The sequence below is a fragment of the Balaenoptera physalus genome, assembly GCF_965194825.1.
Source record: "Balaenoptera physalus genome assembly, chromosome: 1".
In the NCBI taxonomy this organism is placed as follows: Eukaryota; Metazoa; Chordata; class Mammalia; order Artiodactyla; family Balaenopteridae; genus Balaenoptera; species Balaenoptera physalus.
In genome coordinates this window covers 110,533,945-110,559,433 of record NC_138882.1, presented here as the reverse complement: position 1 = coordinate 110,559,433, position 25,489 = coordinate 110,533,945, and the positions used below count along the sequence as shown (strand labels likewise).

At 34.3% G+C, this 25,489-nt stretch overlaps 1 protein-coding gene across 4 annotated transcripts in view; it reads right to left on the bottom strand.

The window, feature by feature from the left end:
* The window catches only part of DPYD (dihydropyrimidine dehydrogenase), an 807,615-nt gene that overhangs the window by 438,910 nt on the left and 343,216 nt on the right, over positions 1-25,489 (bottom strand). For all 4 annotated transcript variants that reach the window (XM_082476697.1, XM_082476698.1, XM_082476699.1 and 1 more), the window contains exons 9-10: positions 11,183-11,290; positions 8,980-9,149 (exon numbers count right to left, since the gene is read on the bottom strand). In XM_082476697.1, the coding sequence (XP_082332823.1) occupies positions 8,980-9,149; positions 11,183-11,290 (278 nt within the window). The remainder of the gene's footprint in view (positions 1-8,979; positions 9,150-11,182; positions 11,291-25,489) is intronic.

The window sequence follows — 25,489 nt, the reverse complement described above, 5'->3', positions numbered from 1 at the left end:
ACTTATTATGTACAAAAATGGTGCTAGGTGCTGCAGTTAATAAAATAATCCCTACTTTCAAAAATCTCATAGAGGCAGACAAATCTGCAATTATATTGTGTGATAACATATAAACACCTTCTGTTCTAATGACAGATAAAAGGGCATTTTACACAGCAGTTGTGCAGGTCAAGAAAGGTCAGCCTGGAAAAGATACAGCATAAACTAATCTTGAAGGATGAGTAGGAATTAGTTACTGAGAAATTTTGGTATGGAATAGATTATCTTCCTTTGGTGAGGGAAGATGTAGGACAGTAAAAGAGTTAATCTCAAGAAAGAAGGAAAGTGACCTGGTTAAATCCCCTTGTAAACATATTAATGGAAAACAAACTATCAACCAGCATTTGCAAGTGGGAGAGCCCTTATCTGCGTAAAGCTTTTGGCAAGATATATCTGCTAGTCTAGGATTGCTATGGTAAACAAAACCTGGGAAATATGGATTTATACAGCAAGGCTCTCTCTAAAGAGTCAAATAAACTATGTAACTATCTGAGTATAAACTGGAGATGTTTTATAGTTAAAACAGCTTCTTTTTGTGTAAGTGATGGAGCTACAAATGTTACTTAGAGACCCTACATTATTCTGGATAAAAGCACACCCTGATGCAGCAGGATGGGACCTGGAGAACTGTACTAGCGGTCTTCACCTCTTCTTGTTTACCCCACACTTCATGTTTACTTATATCCTTGAAATTATTTATAAAGCTCGATGCAAGTTATATCTCTAATTCATATGAGTTTGATTTCACAATCCAATCTTCTGGTTATTTTGGTTACCAAGGAGACGAAGGAAGATAAAGAAAGAGTCAGTAAACTCTGACGATCCACTCTTGATCTCATCTTTAATTTACTAAAAACTTCCTAATGTATTTTGTACTTTTTGGTTTATACAGACTCACAGTCTGTGGTGGAATGCAGAGCAATTTTGATATGCTTACCACTCTCTGGAATCTACAAGCTAATTCTGCAATTATTCTTTTCTTGGGCAAAAAAGTTTGCTGAAACCACAAGTTGAGTTTCCTTCTTTTAGTACCTCCTATGGTGTTACAAGCATTTGGCTTCTTTTAATTTTAAGCTTTTAAAATTGAAGAATCTTGAACAGAAGGAAACATTTCTTCACATGAGAGTTGTACTACACATTTAATATAGTTGCCCCTTAACTATTTTGTGTCATGACTGAGCTGCAAAAACCAGAAATGCAATGCATGCATAATTTATAGGCTTAAAATGCCTTTGCACAGGTATCATAAAATACATCTTTTCTAACAAGAAGAGGGTATTTTTAAACATTACTCATTTATGATTGACAACATTTTCTTAAATCTGACTAGCTCTTATTGTTCCTCATCTTAGATTTTGCTACAGTCAAGCATTCCTGGCTATTGGAGTATCTCACAAAATTACCTTCTGCATAACTTTGGTGCCTTTGCAGTACCTTCTTCCATCTTGAAATGTCTCTTCATATAAATTCTGTACAAATCAGGATCCTCTGTTTTATGCAACTCGTTAATCCTCTCTGATTCTACAACTTTTTATTCATTTTTCCTTTGGTTTCATACATTGCTTGGTTGAATTTCTTTTTTTCCTTTTTTTTAAAAAAATTCTCAGCTATTTTTTAAGAGACTGAAGACCAGGAACAATTAACATTTTTCAATCTACTTTTAATACTAGGTAGATATTGTAATATAATACATTTTAAAAATTTAAATTAAAATATAAATAATTAAATAAAAATAACTACTTATTTAAAAGCTCTCAGAAGTAATTTTGAGGTATATGTATATATATAAATATAAATTATATATTTTGAATATTTCATATTCATTTAAAGTCTTCCTATAAGGTTTTCAATGTCCCTAAAATATTTCATTCAACATGCTTCATTGATCTGTTGTCTTGGATCAAGCACTATTCTATACTTTCAGTCAGACCCAAGTTGAATGAGTCAATCCATTTGAAGGAGACTGCACTTTAATTTGTGGGATGAGTATAAAGTAATAACTACCCTATGCGGTAAGTGCTGTAATATAGGAAGCATAAAGAGATATAAGGTCTCACAGGAGGGAGAGGCTAATTAGAATGGGATTAAGGAAGCCTTCAAAGAGAAAATGACATTTAGAGCAGACCTTGAAGGATGAGCTCACCTCTTAAGAGAAAAAAAAAATCACTTTAAAAAGAATGACAATTTTTTTTTGGTTTTTGCATTAATCCATGCGTGTTTTTCATTTATTTTTATCTTTTAAATTGTATGCATGTCGAACATGTGTTTAAAAATTATACAAATTAATTTTTAATATTTTCAATTTATATATAAGAAAAGAAGATATTGGAAAGCTGAGATGAATATTATTAATGGGAGAGGCGCTTCTAAATTTCACATAAAAGTTAATAGAGTAATAGCAACATAAAGTTTAATAGAGTAATAACAAAATATCATTATTTAATAAGGTCTGACAGTGACTTGATACCAGTTTAAAATGTTCACTGTTAATGAATCTGTGTGTATGTATGTGTATATATATTTTTTCACATATATAGTGTATATATGTACATTGGAAAGTTGGTAAAAAAAGGTACATAGTTTTTAGCTCTACAGATATTCCTAAGTCAACACAATGCAGCCATCCCCTTGGGATTTTTGAAAATAATTAAGCATTTAGAATATATAATCATGAATGGGCACAGGATTTGTTGGCTCCTGGCCTATTTACAGTCCTTTTTTTCCACTCACCATCTGAATTATCACATGTAGTGTAGAATTCTGACAACCACACCTGTCAGCTTCTTTGATATCCATGTCTTGAGTGCAGCAGATTTTACCTCACCAACTGACTGAGGAAACATTAATTGCAACGCGTTTCAAGTGTAATATTTATAGATATTGCTAAAATTTTCAGTACAGAGTTGCTCTCATTCTATGAAGAGATAAAGCCTTCCTGTCCAGATTCCGTATCATTCACAGATCTTTCTCTAAATGTTCAAAATACAGAACTTGGGGAAATAGAAGAAACTCTGAGAAGCATAGTTATAACACTGATTTTACAGATGGGCACATCAGACTAGAATATATAACCTAGAACCAAGTACTTCAACTTTTAGTTAATTCCTTTTTGACTGTTCCATTCTACCTCTCATACTACACTGAAATTTCAGGCTTTTCAAAATGTAAACACATACAGATCCTTGGAATGTCATTCCCACATCATCATAAATTATTAAAGGCATACTTAATATCTTAGTACCAAGGGAGTCATTAACTACCATTAATTAACTTTGTGTTCCTGGGGAAAATTGTGTGTGTGTGTTTGTTTGCAGGTACCTTCTTCATATCTCCAACCATGCTAACAGGTCTCTGATTACCTTCCATGGAGAACGTCAACCGAAATGATGTGCAGATGACAAATATTGAAGAGCTGCTATAAGCATCACCCTTACTAAGTAAAATTAAATTTGCCAGCTTATAAAGTTTATTTTCTAAAAATAGTCCCACGGTCATATCTCTCATAACTAAAAAACTAGAAAACGTTAGCTACTGGTAGGAAATGTTTAACTAGCCATATTTAGATGGTGAAAGTATCTACGGATGTAGCTTTAACATGATTATTTGATATTAAAAATATCTGAGGGGAGACCTACGGATCATGCCACATGAATGATCTATAATGGGGCATGCTGTGTAGTACCAGAAGGATTCAATTAAAAGGTATATTTTTTCACACTAAGATGTGTTATTTCAGAGTTGTAATAATAGTTGAAGAAATTTTTGACTAACAGACCAGGTAATCTGGTTCTGTTATTTTATTATTAAAAATAATAAAGTAGCGTTATCAAAATTGTTGACCTTCTGAATAGCTAAAATACATAGAAACAGGCATCATCAAAGTTAAATCAGTTATCATTTTGGCAAATAAACAGGGGGGAAGCCAAGGAGTGCTAGGGAGTAAAATAGAGAGCCCGTTTAAAATATAGCAGAATTAAAGACCTGTCATGTTTTGCTGCCATTGGGAAATTGACTATGTGAACAATAGATTCTTGGTATGTTCTCTGTGTGTGGGACTATGCTATTAAAATAATTTTGTACCATAGTCTTCTCAGTAATAATTAATAAGAACTACAAAGTCCTTCCCTAACCTTATCCTTTAAATTTATCAACTCAAGAGGGTCTGTTGAGTCCTGACCTTCATGCCTCCTTCTAGGGATTCCCAACTGCCTAAAGCATTCTTGCAGTTCTATCTGATCTGTCCACAACTTTTAATACCAGCATTTTTGGGGATTCTGTTATCCTGTGAAATTTAATCTCACCTATTTAAGCTTGCAGAAAGTTCTGGAGGGAATTATTAACAGATTTTCCCTCATCTTCTTAGAGGACAGTGCTGAATGATTGGCTGGTTTCCCTAAGGACCCATGGCTGAGCAGTGCTAGTTTGTCAGTAGCGTCCTATTTAGCATGTGTGTGAGGCCACAAGGGAGACTGAAAGACATTTGGAATCAGAATTACATCAATATGCTGATGATGCCTCCATATCTTCATTTCATCAAACCTTATATCCTGTAGCATTAACGCTTCCTTAACTAAGATGGAAAGTGCCCCCAAACAGCACACTGCTTATGGCTCTAATTAGACAGCTGGAAGCTACATTGATGGTACACTAGAGCAGCAGATCAGCAGCCTCAATATCACCAGTGAACTTGTTAAAAATGCAAATTCTCAGGCCCATCCCACAGCTACTCGGTCAGAAATTGGGACTAGGGCCCAGCAAGCTGTGTTGAACAAGCCCTCCAGGTGATTTTGATGCACACTGAAGTAAGAAAACCTCTGCATTAGAGAAATGGGATGTGCTTGTCACTGCAGAATCTATTAGTGGTGCCTCCTAACTTGGTAGATTAAAACATTTCTGGATCTAATTATATGGTTCTTTGTTACTAAGCATGTAACAATTCCTTGTTAAGTCTAACTGGCCTATATAATAATTCATATTTGCCACTAAATGATGGGAAAACTTTATATTGTTCTGTATTTCCCTCCCCCTTCAAAAATCATTTGAGAATTAGACCACAGCTTTGGATATATACATGCTGACATGCCTGACAGTAAGGCCTTTTACCAACAGACAAATTATGTTATTTCCAAATTCCATCAAAGAGCCAAAGCCCAATAAACAATATACATATTTGAGAAAAACTCTAAATGTCAATCTTCATTGACTTCAAAGAAACCAGTGTGATTGCAGTTTGTGTGTACTGGGGGTAGAAAGCATAGGAGGAATAGAAGAAATACAAAGAAATTGGGTTTGATATTAAATTCCTCATATAGGTTGAAAATTTGTCTGAGAACATTCTTTCAAAACCTGTATCTTGAAGAAGATACATGATATTGACTTACCAGTTTCATAAGTGTTAGCACTACCATGTCTTGGGCCTCTTTGATGTATACCAAATCAAGTAATTACATTTATCTAACTTGGAAACTATGAGCCTTTTTAATGCTAGAAGCCCTGGATGCTTATTCTCTCCAGAAAACATTCATTCCACAATTATTTGTTGAACACTTTTTATGTGGCATCGATTGTGCTAGGCAGGGGAAGAAAAAAGTGATGATCAAGGCACCGTTCTCATAGAGCTCACAGCTCAGTAGTTTTAAGACCACGTAAACATTTTAGTTTCTTGTAAGCTAACAATAAACATCCAAACATTTGTTCTTCTAGTTTTAATTAAGCCCCAGATCCGCCTGAGTTCTACTAAGCTCAACTGCGGGCGTACGACAAGTTATCCCACCAACCCATTGCTTCCTCCCAATACTTTGATAAACACAGTTCATCCCACCAAGCTTTGGTCTTCTGACCGAGCCATGCCTGGACTCTGATCCTTTCGTTCCTATAATCCAGCCGCTTTAACAATTAGCCCCTGAATAGCCTCCCTGCTTCTGACCCAATCCCCCTTAGTCAATTATCAGTAGAGCAGTCCTTTTAAAATTTAACTCAGATCTTGATGTTTGTCTGCTCAAAACAGTTCAGTTGTTTCCTCTTTCACTCAGTAAAAACTAAAGACCTTATGAACACTTACAAGACCTCACCACATACTGCCACATACTATCCTCTCATACTCTGTTCCAGTTACGCTGACTTTTTTTTTTTTCCCCTATTCCTAGAAGTCCAAGAGCCTTCCTCAATCAAGGATGAATGCATTTACCTTGATATGGAACCTTTTTCTCCCAAATGTCTACATTCCCTCAATGTTTTCATCTCTATCCCCAAAGTCATCATATTAGAGAGGCATTCCTGGACCACCCCATTTAAAATGGCAAGTCCTGTCTCCTCTTCCACCATACCCTCTCCCCAAATTCACACTTTGTTTACTCCTATTTTAACTATTTTCTCCATTGCATTAACCACTGTTCAACATACATTTATGTGACAATTTGTTCGGTTGAGTGTCTTTCCTTACTAGGTATGAGCTCCATGAGGGCAAGAATTTCTATCTGATGTGTTCACTGCTGTATTCCAATTGCCTAAAGCAGTGCTTGATACACAGTGGATGCTCAATAAATGTAGGTTGATTAAACAAACAAACAAACAAGCAAACAAAACTTCTACTTCCACCTTCTCATGTAATTAATTATCTGGTCTTGTTTTGCGTGTCTACTTATGCAGAAGAAATAGCCACTACTCATTTCTACTGACCCTTGCCAATGAAAGATGACTATAATATAAAGTATGAAGTAAACTGACATTGCCATTCAGGGGTGTCTTCCCTTCCAACTTTCAAGGTGCAGCCTTTCATAATGAAAACTTCTCTGACTTTAGATTTAGAAAAATAAGATTTAAAATATTTAGTTCAAAACATATTGCTCAAGTACTTATTATTTGCTGAGGTCCTATGCTATGCATGAGGAGACAAAGATGAATCAAATTAGCTTCTGTATTTTTTTATCTTAGGCAAGTCACTTTACTCCAGTACGGCTGTTTTCCTTTTATTTGTACCATGATAAGATTGCACTAATTGATGCCTAAAATGGTGTTCCATAGAGGGTGTGGAGAAAAGGGAACCCTCTTTCACTGTTGGTGGGAATGTAAATTGATACAGCCACTATGGAGAACAGTATGGAGGGGTTCCTTAAAAAACTAAAAATAGAACTACCATACGACCCAGCAATCCCACTACTGGGCATATACCCTGAGAAAACCATAATTCAAAAAGAGTCATGTACCAAAATGTTCATTGCAGCTCTATTTACAATAGCCAGGACATGGAAGCAACCTAAGTGTCCATCAACAGATGAATGGATAAAGAAGATGTGGCACATATATACAATGGAATATTGCTCAGCCATAAAAAGGAACGAAACTGAGTTATCTGTAGTGAGGTGGATGGACCTAGAGACTGTCATACAGAGTGAAGTAAGTCAGAAAGAGAAAAACAAATACTGTATGCTAACACATATATATGGAATCTAAAAATAAAAAATAAAAAAGAAAATGGTCAGAAGAACCTAGGGGCAAGACGGGAATAAAGACGCAGACCTACTAGAGGATGGGCTTGAGGACACGGGGAGGGGGAAGTGTAAGCTGGGACAAAGTGAGAGAGTGGCATGGACATATATACACTACCAAACGTAAAATAGATAGCTAGTGGGAAGCAGCCGCATAGCACAGGGAGATTAGCTCGGTGCTTTGTGACCACCTAGAGGGGTGGGATAGGCAGGGTGAAAGGGAGGGAGATGCAAGAGGGAAGACATATGGGGACATATGTATATGTATAACTGATTCACTTTGTTATAAAGCAGAAACTAACACACCATTGTAAAGCAATTCTATTCCAATAAAGATGTTTAAAAAATAAATAAATAAAATAAATAAATAAATAAAAAATAAGTAAAATAAAATGGTGCTCCAGAAAAAACTCCTATGATTGCAAGACTATCTCCACCTTCGATTTTGGAAAAGTCTGAAAGGGTAGAGTGGATGGAGAAAAACCTGGAGAATAAAGTTGACATTTTTAACTCAGTCATGAACCAGTGGTGACTCTGATATTTTAGTGAGATTAATCTGTAATGTAGTTAGTCTACATGTGACAAATTACCTATTGACTACAGTTATAATTCTTGCCTAGAATAGAGACTCCAAATATGTTCAGGCATTCTAAAGCAAATCAAATTCATAATACTGATTTGGATAAAATGAGTAATTTATCTTTCTATAAATACATTTGGTTCTTGTTCTCAGAACTAATACCCTTTATAAGGCATTATCTTCCTTAATGTTAAAATTTGAGAAGTCTGTGGTGCATGTACCCAGCTGATGTTTCACCCAAGATTAGTCACCAGTCACCTGTTAGAATGAAATGATTTCAAATCTGTCATTTTTAGTAAGTTAACTAATTATTAATTCTAAATAATGCTTACGTTAGAGCTCTTTTCAGAAATAAATGGAAACCTCTTTGTTCTACTGCCTTCATAGCAGAATGAATTAACTATAAGTAATATATATATATATATATATATATATATATATATATGAATGCAGCTTGTAAATTTGACTTATGGAAAATTCCGAATGTCTCTAATTACCACATTCTCCTAATTAATATCCATATATTTTGTGAAGAGTATCTAGTATTTGGATATGCAAGACTTAGCACATTCCACTGTTACTAGTTAAATACAGTACCTTTCAAAGATATTAACCCTGACAATAAGAAGCACTTGTGTATTGACAAAGATAAACTTCTCATTGTATCCAAATCAGTATTATAAAATAATTTTCTTTTACTCTGAATGTCTGTACTAGAAAAAGCAACTATGGGTAACCCAGAAATTTTTAAATGTGCGTCTCACAATCTGAAGAACATTCTAATGATTTAAACTAGGAGACTGCACATTAACAGTTACATCTTCTAAAATGTGTTGCATGACAACTCCATATTTTCTGATGGTTCCATTTTACCTCCTCAGGGACAGCTCTTATATGAACAAAGCCTTTTCTGAAGACGATGAACACTCGGCGGGCTCCACAACGTAAAGCGGATGTTGCACAGTCAAAAGCTGTGTCTCCAGCTCCAAGTACAATCACGGCTCCCCGTATCGATGGCAATGGAGAGTGACAGGCACACATTCCTGAATGATGAAAGGAAGACCCCATTTTCAAGTAGAGAAACCATTTCTGCATGACAGCTCAAAAGATACTTGTACTCAAAGCAGTGTAAAATTGCATCTTGCAGTTTTCGAGGATGGAGTGTCACTATCAAATTATTCTGCTTCATTGAAAGACAGTTTTATTCCCACTTTAAAAATATGCTCATACATGTAATTTCATAGTCAATACCTTTAACTTCTTTTTTTTCCTTCTAGAAGGATAGCTATAACACATTTTGAAGAGTGTGGGTCATAATAAACTGGAATCAATCAATTTAAACTCTCTGTCAAAGTTGTGATATGTATTTTTAACTTATTGTCGTTAAATTTGTTTGTTAGAAGAAAAAAGTGATCCTTGTGATCGGAGTTAATAATCTGCAGTATTCCATTAAAACATTTTATTTAGAAATCATCTTATAAGATTTCTAACATAATAGCCCTGCTGCATAGTATATTTAGTAAATTTTGAAAATTAACATGCTGAATATGTTCCCTTTATGTAACTGAAGAATTTCTGAGAACTATTTTCTTGAAATAGTTAAAATAAAACTTCCTCCCTTTTACTGCTTTTTTCCTGGTTTTGTTTGTAAAACTGAGCAATAAAAGAAATATGACTCTCCAAGTGAATATTTCTCAACAGCATTTATATGAATATTTGATGCCCATATGAAGATTCTTTAAAAAGTAAAATGCAGGTGTTCGCTATGTATTAGGTAGCGCTGTATTATTGGATTAAATAAAACTGTTGACAAGATAAATTACTATAATTTTTGAAATGGCACCACAGATAGCATAATCATTTTGCTTGAAAGAGTTTGTATTTGGGATTACATAATTAGCCTTTTGTAATTCTCAAATACATGCTATGTGTACAATGATCTTCCCTAGCAAGCATCATGTTCTCTTGGAAGGAAGAGGACGAAGATGGTACACAACTTTAGCTGTAAAGTTCTACAGATTGATCTAAGACAGAAAGTTTCTTATCTTTTTCAATTTTAGGAGAATAAATGTAGATTCTTATCTTTTCCATGTGTAATTGATGTTAGACTATCTGAAGTTCAGAATTCTTTTTTTTTTTTTTAATTTATTTATTTGTTTATTTATTTATTTATGGCTGTGTTGGGTCTTCGTTTCTGTGCGAGGGCTTTCTCCAGTTGCGGCAAGCGGGGGCCACTCTTCATCGCAGTGCATGGGCCTCTCACTGTCGCGGCCTTTCTTGTTGCGGAGCACAGGCTCCAGACGCGCAGGCTCAGTAGTTGTGGCTCACGGGCCTAGTTGCTCCGCGGCATGTGGGATCTTCCCAGACCAGGGCTCGAACCCGTGTGCCCTGCATTAGCAGGCAGATTCTCAACCACTGCGCCACCAGGGAAGCCCCAGAATTCTTTAAAAATATATATTAAAGGAGTTTGACTATCGGGTTTTAGGGAATATATTATAGCTTCTTTAACACTAAGACTATGACTCTAGCCCAGTCAAAGCAGAGGACAGGCATAGCTTCCAGTTGTTCTTCCTTTGGTGTGTGAAGTGATTTCACACAGAGACTAGGTATTAGGGTATCCATCGAAGTGTTTTATTTTAATTTCATAAAACTGTGGTTCAAGAAGAGACTGAATCTTTCTGCTGGTGTGGATACAAATCATGGAAGACATGGTCACTTGTCCTATTTTAAACAAAAAAATAAAACAGTTCCCAAAGTGAAGTTCCTGCCTTTTCTTTTAAGAACATCTTCTGATGTTTGTTAAGGGCACTCTTATTTTGAAGCAACTTTTCATAATGCAGTTTAGACCTGTATATAACACAGTGAAAAATCCTTATGATGATGTTTGATTGGGAGGATGGACAGATAGATGATTCTGGCTAACAGTAATATCAGATTTTTTTTCCATTTTACATTGGTGTTATAAAAGGATGCATTGGAGATCTGGACAATTTCCTACTGAGCCTGGACTTAATATACATTCATAATACACATAACAACATAGGTAACATTAGGAACAGAAGACAATATGTGATACCTGCTTTACTGCTTTTGGCTACAAGTGGCAGAAAGTCTTTGGATGTATAAAACCCCTGGTCCTGTGTCAGGCCTTGGAAGATGTGATCCTTTTTGGGTTCTGGCAAACCTAAGTAAAAAAATTTATAAAATATCATTAGCAGGAGGAGTGACTTTTCCTACCGACTATTAGAAAGAAAGTAGAAAGCTGTAATCATTAAGATAATGTGGTTCTTAGAGGAAAAAAATCTATAACCAAATTAACATAAAAGAATGTACATAACACAATGTAACAGACCTCAGAGTATACCTTTAATACATAACTAAGAATACATCATAAATCACACATTCATGTGCACATGTACATATACAGAAACATGGATACTCACATATAGTGTTAAGGGGAAAATCAGGTTATATTCTTTCCTCATGTCATAAATAAAAATAAATTTCTGGTGTATTAAAGTGCTAAATATAAAAAATTCATCACAAAACCTAAAAGAAAATATGGATATATGTTTATGTAGTTCCTGAATATGGAAGGTCTTTCTAAGGGGGTAGGGGGGGAGGAAAGACTAAAAAATTTCGAAGGAAAAAAAAGTATTTTACCAAAAAAATTCAGCTAGTTTTACACTTCAAAAATATTATAAACAAATTAAATGCCAAGTGATTAGCTAGAAGAATATTTTAACAAATAAAATGTCTTTTCTATATAAAGACATTTCTCAGTTTTAATGAGGAACATATTAACTTTTCAATAGAAGCATAAACAAAGGGTAACAAAAACTGGGATAACAAAAAATATAAATAGTTTATAAGCACCAAAAATCTTAAATCCCCTAGTAATTTAAGAACTGCAAGTTAAAACAATGAGATATGATTTCTCCTCTATTAAAAAGTAAAGGGTTTAAGAAAATTACACTATATGGCAAGGTTAAAGATGGGATGTGTTATGCTCTTTCGGTAGAAATTTGGTAGAAACTGGTATCTAATTCTAAAAAACAGTTTTGAATCTATCATAAGAAAATACGAAGACATGCAAATAAAGGTTTGATGTACAAAAATGGTCAGTGGAAAAAAAAGATACGAGAGAGAAAGGGTGGAGGAATATCAAAATGCCAACAGAATGAATAATCCAGTTTTACTTTAAGAGATGAAAAACATGACAGAACAAAATGCAGCCATTAAAACAAACATTTGAAAAATGTGGTAACAGATTGTAGTCAAAATACAGTGTTAAATAAACTAGCAGGACATAAAACACTGTGTATAGTATGATTTAAGTTTTATAAAAATATATAAACTATATAATCTGAACAGTAATCATTTCTGGTGGTGAGATTGTGGATATTCTGGGTTTTTAAAAATTATTTCCTTATTTTCCAAATGTTCTATAACATGCATGTATCAACTAATTAGGAAATAATTGCCAACATTTTGAAAAGAATATGAATAGCTGGTTAAAATGTTTTCAAACTACAAATGAAGCAAATCTGATAGCTTTCACCCCACTACAGGAAAGCTTTTCATCTCAATTCCATAAGGGGGAAATTTATAGTTTAATGTTATTTACTATCCAAATCTCAGTCTACCAATAGGCCATTCCAGAGAAACAGGAGCTTATTTCATAGTTAAATGAAAGCGAATGGTAGTTGCTGGTAGACACACGGAGTAAAAAGCATGGTCCAGGAGATGAGTTTTGTTGTGTGCGATAAGGTTGATACTGTATCTGACCTGAAAACTGAAGGTGCTGGTGGATTGAGTGCATAGCCAGCAATAAACTACTGCTGTCCCTTCAAACTAAATCAAACATTTTTCTTTCCTGTCTAGCACCTCTTTCATTTCCTCCCCCCAAAAGATTTGCCCTTTGTTTTTAGGTTATTTTAAGACCATTTTTTAAAATTATTTTAATTATCTAAGAAAGTTAGGCAAGTCATTTGACTGGTCTTTGCTCTGGCTTCTCTATAAACAAAACGGGGATAACTTTATTTCTTCATTTTCTGACACGGAGGAATATCTCTTAGTCTATTTGTAACATGGAAACTATTACATAAATGTGCGGTTATATATAATAATGCAATTCTTTTCGAAGGACTGAGATGGGGGTGGTTACAGTTACATAAATATAGCTGGATATGTACTTGAAGAGTCTAATGACAAAACAATTTTTCTTGAAAGCTATTAAAAGATGATTGTAGTTTAAGCTACATTTGATTAGTCAAACCAACATGTATCATTTTATATATATATATAAAATATACATATTTAAATAATAAGGACCTGTCTCCCCTTTCATATTACTATACTATAGAGATTACATATGTTCTATGGTACTTCATTTTCCCATTTTCCTGTTAAAAAACCACAACAAGGAAAACAATGTGAAGGGTTTTGCAATTTCAAGGTGATAGGATAAGCAAAAACCTTTAAGACAGATCAGAAACGAAGCACAGAGAATGTAAGTGGTGGATAAGAATTCTACAGTTTCTGGTAATGAAGTCTAAGATCCTTCCTTTACTAATTCCTAATCTGAGATTTTTCATTACTTGCCATGGTTAAGGTAAAAGGGAGATTTACATCTGTGCTTATTTTCTATAGACCCACTGCTAAAATAACTGTTATATAAAGAAATGCAAGGCATTCGTATTAAACACACCGCCTGACCCATAGAGATGACTTTTTCTCTCCTGCAAGAATTATTTCACAAGAAAAAAGCTTTGGTAAAATTTAAATTTCAGTTTTTCACTTGAATCATACACTGACAAGGACAACTGAGTTTCCTGTGCTTTCACCCCACTCTGCATTTATCACTGTAATGAATTTAACATTTACTGGGTCAGATTCTCCCTGTAAATGGTCAAGAGGGCACCAGCTAAATGTTCTGACCTATAGATACTGGCTTGAGGAGAGGAAAAATGAGCCAGTAACTGGATGGGATGATTATGATTGGGTTATCTCTGCAGCCTATTTAGCCACACCTCAAGTCATGCTCACTTTTAGATTCCCAGTGTCCACGGAGCCCTTCTCCCCTACCTGGGTGGCAGATCATCTATTAGGACCATGTATCTGAAGCTCTGCTCACATACTGTTTGGCAGTCCAGCCCAGCTGGCAGAAGTACCCTATTCTCTGCTAACCATGATGCTGCTGGGTGATTAGGAAGAGGGTCTTTGTCATCAGACAGAGTTTGGTGTGAGTTCTACCTCTCCCATTTATCTGATTGTGATCTTCTGTAAGTTCCTATGACGGTTAGTTTTATGTGTACATAGCTAAGTACACACATCAAATTATCCAATCAAACACTAATCCAGGTATTACTGTGAAGGCAATTTATAGATGTGGTTAATATCTATAATCAGTTGATTTTAAGTAAAGGAGATTACCTCAATAATCTGGATAAGCTTCATCCAATCAGTCCAAAGGTCTTAAGAAAAAAATTGAGGTTTCCTCAAGGAAGAAGAAATTCTGTCTGTCTGCTGGCCTGGCCTACAGATTTTAGATCTGCCAGCTCCCACAATTGCATAAGCCAATTCCTTGAAATAAATCATACCACTCAATCAATCTATCTATCTATCTACCTATTCATCTATTTTATATATCTCTTAAAGGCTTTATCTTTCTAGAGAGCCCTGAAACAATTCACTAATTGCTCTGATCTTCCACCTCTGCATTTCTAAAACAGAGATAATAATTATATTTCTCTTCTCTCACAGATGTGCGACTTAAAGGAATATCTATCTATCTATCTATCCATACATATATATATAAAGCATTGGGACCTGGCACATAGTGAATGCTCAATAAACACTATCTATTAATATTATGATAGGTTTATTATTCTGTAGTTTATAATTTTTTTTTCAAATTCCACATCTTGTGGCAAGGAAGAATAAAGCTTAAATCAAAGTAAAGTATTAAAACCTTAGCAAATTTAAACAAAGTGCTACAAAAGAAGAAAAATGAAGCAACCTTAAGTGAAATATGAAAGATAATGAAACTTGCAAATACCCATCTATCAAAGGAAGATTTCCCTGAGAGTAGGTGGCATATTAATAAATAAGGTATGTGTCTATACCAGGATGATCTCAAAATGACACTGAAATGACTTTTTAATTCACCTTTCAGTGGGAAGAAGGAGGATTATGAATAAAGAGGAATTGACAAAGATTTGACAAACAAAACAGCTCAGGGTAGTATACGTATAGTGTTCTTTGTTTTTCAAGAAGGCCAGATAGTTTCTTTGTTCCCCTAGAATAGTTACTGAAGTTTTTGGTGTTTCAGCATGCATTTATACAAAGGAACACCTTCTTAAGAAGTACTGAAAGATTATCATTTTCAAGTTCTCCAAAAAGAAAAGAAAGAACTAAAATGTTGCTTATACTACAGAAACTCTAACTTAACATGTATTGATTACTTATAGGCACTGTTCTAAGTGTCTGACATATAGGTAGGTGATTTTTATATACTAACTCATTTAATTCTCAAAACAACTCTATAAGACAACTCGCATTATTATCTGCATTTTAGATATGAGGAAACTGAGGCACATAAAGATTAAGTAACTTTGCTGAAGGTCATAGAACAAGTAAGTAGTAATGTCAATTTCTAACCTGGATGGTCTGGCTGTAGAGTGTATGCTTTAACTTCAAAATGCTGCCTTTGCCATGTATAAGGTTATAATTAAGCCCTGTTATAATGTGTTGCTACATAACAAGTGATGTCTAAAGTAATCATTCAACGTATATGTATTAAGTTTCACTGTAAGGCTATGGATACGCATACAACACAGAATGTTCCAATCTAGTGGTAGAGAAAAGACTGGCTGCTTCCCTAGGCTGCATCTTTGTTTTGCGATTCTTTTCTCTAGCACAATTCCTCTCTAAAATGTCTTCCTTCTTAAGTGCATTCCCCTTGGGTATCTGCTGGTTATTTTTCAATATTTGATATTCTTTGAAATCTGTATCTTTGCTTTGTTTCCAAAGCACCTCCCTCTGAAACAACTACAGAATAAACAACAGCAGTGTATTTAGTAAATTCTTTGTACTCATATTAAGTTCTGCACAACTTCAATTAACATTAACAAGATATTAAATATTCTGTTTTGTGTTATCATCTAGTAAGTAACAGACGAGGAATAAGTTTCTAAGGCTGAGTCTTCATAGCTATTGTAGGACGTGTTTAAGAATTTCTCAGATTTTATAATGTCTGCATGTGTTACTTCACTGGGTCCACTCATTCAGTGCTAACTGAATTGAGCAACAATTTGTGTGACGCCTCTCATTCTTGAAGGCATTCACTTGAATGACAGCTAAGCCGTCATGCAGAAGATGGTGAACAGATAGACATGCCACGGGAGACAGCCTCACACATCCCACAGAAGTGGAGAAGACAGCACAGAACATTGTGAGACTGCCTCAGGTTCCTGGCTTACGGAAATGGGCAATGTTCTAGTATTCTGAACTCTCTCTGCAGGTATACCGTCCTGTTATTTCACACGAGTGCTTTTTCAATAAGAAGATTTTAGTAGACATATAAGATCCCTCTGATTATGTCCTATTCTCAAGTGTACTGGCTGAGCACAGCAAAATGTAGTTGATGGCAAATGTCCTAAGTTTTTCACTTTTCCAAGTACTTTTGTGTCTGAGATTTTGCTGTCTTCTCAAAGAAGAAAGCACGTTGTGTGATCTCAGTCCTCATTGCTAAGCCTGGTTTGGGGAATGGTGCCGCATGAGGAAGAATATTAACATGTGAAGGTTAAACGTGGATTCATTAAACAAACTCTCACTAAGGGACACGAGGCTATCTACCACAGCTATGCAGTTGTGTCTTTGTAAGAAATGTCCCTGTGTAACCATTGTTTTTCTTTATTTCTGTTTATTAAATCTTTTTAAAATATCTTAATGCCAACTGACTTATTTCTATCATTTGTAAATACAGCGTACTGAATAAGAGTGAGACCTCTAAGTCGGACTTTCTGCGTTAAAATTCTCATTCTAGCTCTTACTAGCCATTGACCTTGGGCAAGTAAATTATTCTTTCTGGGCAGCAGCGGCCTCATCATAGGGTTGTTAGGAGAGTAAAATGAAAACAATATATGTAAAGCTCTTTGCATAGATGTGAAATAAACGTTTCCTTTTATTTGCATTCTCTCCCTAAAAGCCTTTGTTTGATATAATGAAAGGATACATTCGGATAGCCATAAATTAAATGTTCATCTAATCCATGATATACACAATTCACACTGTTGCACATTTAAGCGGTCAATGTTGGACAGACTGGTTAGAATGAAAGGCTGTGGTAAGACAAGGGTATTCCTCTAACCTCATTCATTCTACAGACTACAATGGACGCAAACCATACGTGCTTCAAGACCAGGAAATAGCAAGGTTAAGACTCTCTATTGGTTAAGGCATCATTCAAATTGCATTAGTTAGTTAAAATCCTGCCTCAGAGACCACTGACCTAGGAGTCTGTAGAACTGGGCTCTAGTCTCATTATATCCCCTTTCTAGCTGTACTTGGGTAAAATTACTTTTAATACTGTGGCTGTCAAATTCCTTTATTTTATCTAATTATGTTTTATTAAGGTATAATTGACATATATTAGTTTCAGGTGTACAACATAAAGATTCAGTATTTGTATATATTGCAAAATGATTACCACAGTAAGTCGAGTTAACTGCCTTGATTGGAACGAAGATATCTCTGACTTATGTACAGGGTTGTTCTGAAATGAGGTGGAAAAGTGCACATAAAAGCACTCTGGTAAATCTAAAACAACATTCAAATGTAAGTCATTATTACTGTCTTGGGTAAAATATAAAAACTATGGAAAATAAAGACACACATTATAAAAGATTCATAGTATACACTTTCACAAACAGAAGATACTGCAATTAATCATAAGAAGATATTTAAATGGCTGTATATAGATATGTAAATGTAGGTATAACTCATAAATACATGTATTATGGATATATGTGTTTATATACTTACTAGAAAAAGTAAACTATTTCGATATCAAGCCCAAACAGTTGAGATTACAATATGGAAATAAAATATTCTTTTCAAGGGCCTAAGCATTCCACAATTTCACAATGGATTATAAAGTTCTTCATCTGTCACTTAAAGATCACTTATATGACTCAAAGGATTTACTTCCAAGGGAAAACAGTGCCATAAGGGTTATCATTCTAGGATCTATATATGGATTAGAAAGAGAACAGATCAATGATGCCCTATTGTGATTCTTTTCTCAATAAAACTCCCCATCTTTTTCTGACAACCCACTGTAAATGCGTTTAGCTCTTGAGTGTTCAGACTGAATTCAGAAAGAGTGGAGTGATTCAATATAACACATATGAAATCAGATCACCATATATCACAATAGTATTCATTTCATTGATTTTTCAAATCCCCATTAAATATCTGTTCGTATAACTGCTGTCTAGTCTCTCTCTCTCTCAATGTGACCACAAGCATTAATTGTATGGATCACGTAATTCGTTAGAGCATAACAACATGAAGACTTTTTTTTTTTGGGAGATGAAGACTTTTAAAAAATGTTATGAATGAAATCACCATCTCAAATCATATTTTTTCCCATTACACAAGGTATTTTTCTGTACAGAAACATATAACAATAATGACATCCAGAACTAAGAGGAGTAAAGAACACTCATACAATTTTGAAAATCGGAGAGACGCTGAACTAAGATCTTCTTTTTGTATTTAATTATGAAAACAGTAGAATTTTAAAAGCATTGGAGAAGAGAATAAAGTAAGCAAATGTAATAATTCCTATGAAGTTACAAATGTATTTCAGTTTGCTTTTATGATTTCATGTAGAAAATATGTATAAGTTCTATTATACCAACGAGATCAGTTCATAAAATTTCATATTAGAGCTTAATATCAGGCTCCAATTTAGAGTTTGTATGGGTGACAGACAATATAAACGTATTAATAAAGCAATGTGTTCACAAGATCAACACATATGAAGTAAATTGAATCTAAGTGGTTAAAATTCTTCTAGAGGATTTTTAATCTGTAATAAAATATCTAGCAATTTCATATAACAAAATGAGAATAAGGTTCACTATGCATTTGGAGTCTCATAATTTTTACTCCTTTTACACATTTGGAAAAAATAGAGAGAGAGAGAGAGACCTTATTTTAATGAATAAAATATTGTCCAAGAACTCAAAGATGGATAAAATATCCTTGAGTGTTTTTTTACTTTCCTGATAAATAACTTCTATATTCAGGATCCACCTTATCTATTGTTCTTTCTATATAAAGGGACATATGAAGGAACCAAAACAACAAAATCCTGGACCAAAAACAAGAAGATGAACTATTTTTCTTTATATTTTTGCAATCCAATTTTCTTGTAATTAGCAGAAGTTATTTTACTAATTAAAATTTAATTTTAATATAAAAATAAGATCTCATTAAAATCCCTCTTTTAGAAAAAATATGTTAATGTAATTTTCTTTTTCTGTCACAAAATTATACATATCCTTTTGATTTTTGGTATTATTTATTAAAGCGTGCTTTATCTCTTGGGCCTTTTCTATTTGTTTTCCTCCCTTCTCTTTTCTCTGTTTCTCATTCTCATTTGGCTTTTGTTATAAAACAATTTCCTTAAATTTTAATCCTCACATCATGAAGTAAGGGTAAGCAAAAAAGTTCAAAGAATATGCCTCAGGCAAAGATTTTTTTTTTCTTAATGACTGGAATTCTTAGATGGTGTTAGAAAATTACTATTTAGGACTATGTAAGTATACTATATTCTAAAGTAAAGAAATCATTAATAATAAAATACTTAAAAGGAACAGTTATATTACAAAATAAATCTACCAGGCTTACAAAGAAAACAAATTTGCTACAGCTACCTGCTGTGGAGATGAGGCAGTAATCTCAACAGCAGGAAATAAAAGAGAAGAGAGGAGAAAAATACAAAAGCACAGACATTAAAAAAGTAATTAAAACACTTATCTCCATCGACATACATTACGAAAAAAACCCTCAACCAACCACCTAAAACCATACTTTATTGAACTGCACAGCAGGAAACAGCATTAAAGCTGCCACCGTAAACACACATTCTGTAGAAGGGAGGACACCCCTTTAAAAATGTAATCTCAAAAGTATTACTAATGTGTTAATCACCAGTAAATGTACCATACATTCATTGTATTGTATTAGTTACTTTCTCAAAGGTATTTATTAATTGTACTTCTAAATTTTTTACTCAAGTAAATTCTTAAATATATGTACTGGTAACCTCTTTATTTGTAATCGTTCTAATGAATTTTACAGCTATATTGTGAGGCTAAAGTATTCTGTATATCAAAAACTTTATGTAAAAAATTTTTAGTATAACATGCATTTATAATAGATAATGCAGTTAAACTGTTTTCTTTAAAGCCAAACTAACCTTTGCTATAGTACTGAAATAAAAAGAGTGAAACACAATGCAAGAGTTAAGGTCATGGATTAAAACTGAAATGAAAGCTAAGAATCATTCTGAATTACCCAAGTATGCTCTGGCCTTCAGAGCTCTGCAAAGTGAAACAATACAAGTCTGAGGAAGCAAGTGGCAGACCTTAAAATAAAGACCATGCACCAAATGTGCTTGGTGACTCTCTCAGCTGCTGAAACTTGTTTCTGCATCTACCTGATTCTCCCCAGGCATTATCTGTGAAACAATGGAGAGCTGCCTGATTCAGAATCAAAAGACTTCTAATGGACTCCTGACCTCTATTTTTTAGCTATTAGCTATAAGCTCATGCCTAAGTCATTAAATTTTAAACCTCAGTTTCCTCATCTTTAAAATTAGAAGAATTACAAAAATGCATTTCCTTATAGAACTGTTATGTGGACAAGTAAGCATAGTACAGTTCTATACTGCTGAAACAACTTAATTTCACACGTAGAAAATGCAATTCACAATCATAGATATTGGTTTTGCTACCATATAATTCTTTTATCTTTTAATTATGCATTTTGTTCTTTACTCAAATGATACATTTCTGTGCAAATTTATTTATCTTATTCTAAGTCACTGCTGTAGTTTTTAAAAATCTTACAAGAAAATACTTAGGAGATTTTTTTCAAGAAATGTGTATGTAATAAGAAAACTATTAAATTATTTCCATAATTAAATATACTTGGAATGTGCTTAGTATTACTGACACACTGCTGAGTTAGAGTCTTGAAATTAGAATACTTTTCTAGGAATTCAGAAAATTCCACAAAGTAATCACTTTCCAAAGACACTCTTGATGGATAGACATGGTCAACCATTTCAGAAACATATGGTTGACCTTGAACCTCAGTTTGTTCATCCACAAAATAGGCAGATTATCTAGAAACCAAATTCTGAAACTTGCCTGTGATTTTCAAGGAATCCAAGACTATGAAAACGTATCTTTGTACATGTGTGCATTTTATTGTGTATGTGCACAGAGGGTCCATACCTTTCATTATACCCCCTACAGAGCCTGTGACTCAAAAATGGTTAAAGAATCACATTCACTAAGATTAATTCAACTATACCATACCACTTATCCAGCTGCCATTCCAAGTGCATGGAGTGTGGTCGCAAATGCCAAAATGCAATGTAATTATCCACACCTGACAAGTATATAAATACCATTTTATATAAGAATTTGTAAATATATTAAGATCTGGTAAAATAAAGTTATAGTTTTGATGTCAGACATAATTATGTTCATATTTTTACTACACTGTATATTGGCTGTATAACCTGCATAATCATGGTTACTTAAATTTCAAGTCTCAATTTCCTTATCTATGAAATCAGATAGATTAATTTAGATAATATATCTCAATAATATGATAAATGCTTACCACAGTGACTAGCATGTGGTAAATACTAGTAAATGAATTGGCTTTTATGTATTTTAACTTCCAAAATCCTATTACTTTCATACTTGTACCTTCCTTGATATTTTTCTTTCTTAATACTTAACATAATTTTAATATAAAACACCACAACAACCACCAAAACTACAGATAATTTTAAAAACTTAATGCCAATTGAAATTTCCTTTGATATGGGTAATTAACCATATAAAACTTGGCAGATTCAATGTATATTCACTACATATCCACATCCACTACATAACTGAAATTTCTGTTACTTAAAAAAGCCAAGAAAAACTACAGTCTATCCTGTTCAACTTTCAAATTTGGATACTAGTTGTGATTTTTAATTGTTATTAAGATAAGATGAAAATAGAAATTTTGTATGTTTTATTTATTTAAGCACTTATTCATTAATACCTATTGAGTGCCTACTGTACTTGGGATACAGGGGTACTTGGGATATACAGAGAGGAATAGCTTCCAATCTAGTGGGAGAAGAACACATAACCAGAAATAGAAGAAAGCAAGATAAGCGCTATGACAAACAGATGCATAGGTAAGTGCACAGGAGCCCTTACAAAACACAGTTCACTTCAGCTGGTGACAATCATACTTATGCTCAGCCTTGAAAGATGAATGTTTCCCATGGTAGAAAAAGAAAGAGGAAGAATCAGCAACATATACAAAGGTGTGAAGGGGTAAGAGATCAATCTGAGTGAAACTAGGGTGTGGTCAGGGGAGCAGACAGGAGAGAGGGAATAGCAAAACTTGAAATTTGACAGATAGGCAGGCCCCAGACCATAAAAGGCCAAGCAAGCCACACCAAGGAGTTTGGATTTTACCCAGAGGAAACACTGCAGGGAAATGATACAGTCAGCTTTGTATATTAACAAGGACAAATTGGTAGCAGTATGTAGAACTGATTGGCAGGCAGTGAGAATGAAGGAACTAGATCATGTAAGGGGATACTGCATAAATCCGGATAAGACAGGAACACTCACCTTGTACTTCTCAACTTGGATTATTAGTAACCTCCACTAACATGGCATTGCAGGGAGTGTCCACAGCCTCAGTACAAACACAGCCTACTTTCCTGGGGCAACAATTTCAATCAAAGATAAGTACTTTAAATGATGGTGTTTATATTAAGACAAAAATGGAGATGTTGAGGAATGAAATGCAAATTTCGAATAAAATTTTACTACTTCAAAGAAATTCTGTATATGAGATTTGAAACTGTGCCTCTGGATTCCTTAGAGGTATGTTTTCACTTTCTTCTCCTATTACAGTAACTTTAATGGGGGAAAAAAAAAAAAAAGGATTCACACTAAGATACTGACAGTGGGGATACATACAGGAGAATAAAAACATATCCTGAAGGTCTTTAAGGGTTAATTTCATTGGATTTGGCACCTCGTGGTTGAAAGGAGTAGAGGGAAAGGAAGGGTCACAGCTGAGCCTCAGCTTCCTGTTTTGGTGGGTTCCTCAACAGTGGTGTGCTTGACTGTGGCCCAGGACAGTGGAAGAGGAGCAGTTGCCAGGGCAACAGTATTGTTCCACTTTGAACATATTTAATGGAGCGTGGGATAGCCAGTAAAGTTAATCTACAGATAATTAACAAGTAAAATTTCAAGTCTGAAGCTCATGAGAGAAATCTGGTCTGGACCAAGAGATTTGAAAAGTATCAGCAAAGAGACTGTACTGGAAGCCATCAATGCTAATGAGCTAATCCTGAGGAAAAGAAAGCCAACATTGGAGCCCTAGATAACATATCAACATTTAAAGGAAGAAAGAGGAAAAGGAGCCCAAATGGAAATTGAGGAGGGATCAGTCAGTCAGGAGAGGCAGGAGAAAGCAGTATGCTGGAAGCCAAGAGAAGAGAGGTATGAGTTCAGACTTATATATATATATATCTCCAGTGCATAAAAATGTACCAAGAAACAGGTGTTTAAAGAGTACTTTTGATTTTAGGACTCATCCTTCTTGAATTTTAAGTATAGTACAAGGTTACTATACTATAATTTTGGAAATAAAAGCATTAATTAATTAATTAGTTGTTTTTGGAGATAATATAACTAAAGGAGATTTATTGAGAGAGAACATAAAAGAGAACAAAAACAACAAAATAGAAATATATGTATTGTAGCTATGAAAATCAATTTAAATGAGGCAAATCAGAAGAGGAAGAGGAAACAGGATAAACCCTATACTGACACCCACACTGCAAGGTATTCTAGTGGTAATGCCTGCCAAAGTATGAAAAGATTTTGCTAGAAGAGAAATATATCACATGCTTTTCTAGGAATCAGTATCAGTGGAGAATATATTCATACTAAAATGCTTTTTTAAGAAGAAAAAATTAGTCAACAATGGCAACTCTGCATTAATTAAATTCTGAGCGAATAACAGAAAATGTATGTAGCTTAGCTTGTATAATATTTGTTTGATTAGAAACTGCCTTTAGGAGGGCTTCTTAAAGAATTTCGTCAAAACTGAAGCTTTGAATTAGGGAGCTGTTGTTCCACCTCTAGTAGGTTTGGAAATCCCACAAAAGGGCCCACTGATATGTGGTTCACCCTGCAACAAATATTCTGACTTCTGAAAGCAAAACCAAATAATGACTCCCGGACAGGTGAAATACATGGCCAAGGTAGCAACACCTATGTTTGCTCTCAGTTCCCCCACCTACTTGCTGTGTGATGTGTAGCAAATTAGCCTATTTCTCTGTACCTTAGCTTTTACTTCTGTAAACTGAAGCTTTTAGCACCTCGTCCCCTGAGCTTTTCCAAGAACTCTTGAATCACGAAGCATTATACAGACATAAGAAATTTAATAATAATTGAAAATATTTTCATTATAATGGAGTCTATTACATAGACGAAGAGTATCATCTTCTCTTTTACTACTACAAGGTGAAGAAACTACAGTAACAGTGGATGGTGGATTAATCAGGGAGATCAAATTGAAATTCTGGGTTGCTCTTTGGAAATGATTTAAATTCCCTATGAACTATGCAATATACACACAGTCAAATATTAAATTATACTCAAAAGCACCTGAACCACTATAACCATGGTATAAAAGCATATATCTTGACATCATCAATAAAAATCTTACACTTTTTAAAGTCAACATAGAATAATGAATTCTATCCCAAATGCCTGTGGTTTAATGAAGTAAGCAGTAGATGTTTGATCTTTTTTTTTTTCAGTTTCTGAAATATGATATTAGGGTCATTTCTTATCGTAAATATTTTCAGTTTTTTTAAATAAGTCATAGTCTACTGCTAAGCTGTTTGAGTTCTGCTGCTTACAGCATGGTTCATGTAAAACCAATATCAGCAATTGCATCTAATCCAATAGTTGTAAATTCTAGCCATGATGAACACTTCTGTGACTCTAACTTGCTGTCTTGCCAGTGTACTCTGTAGATTATG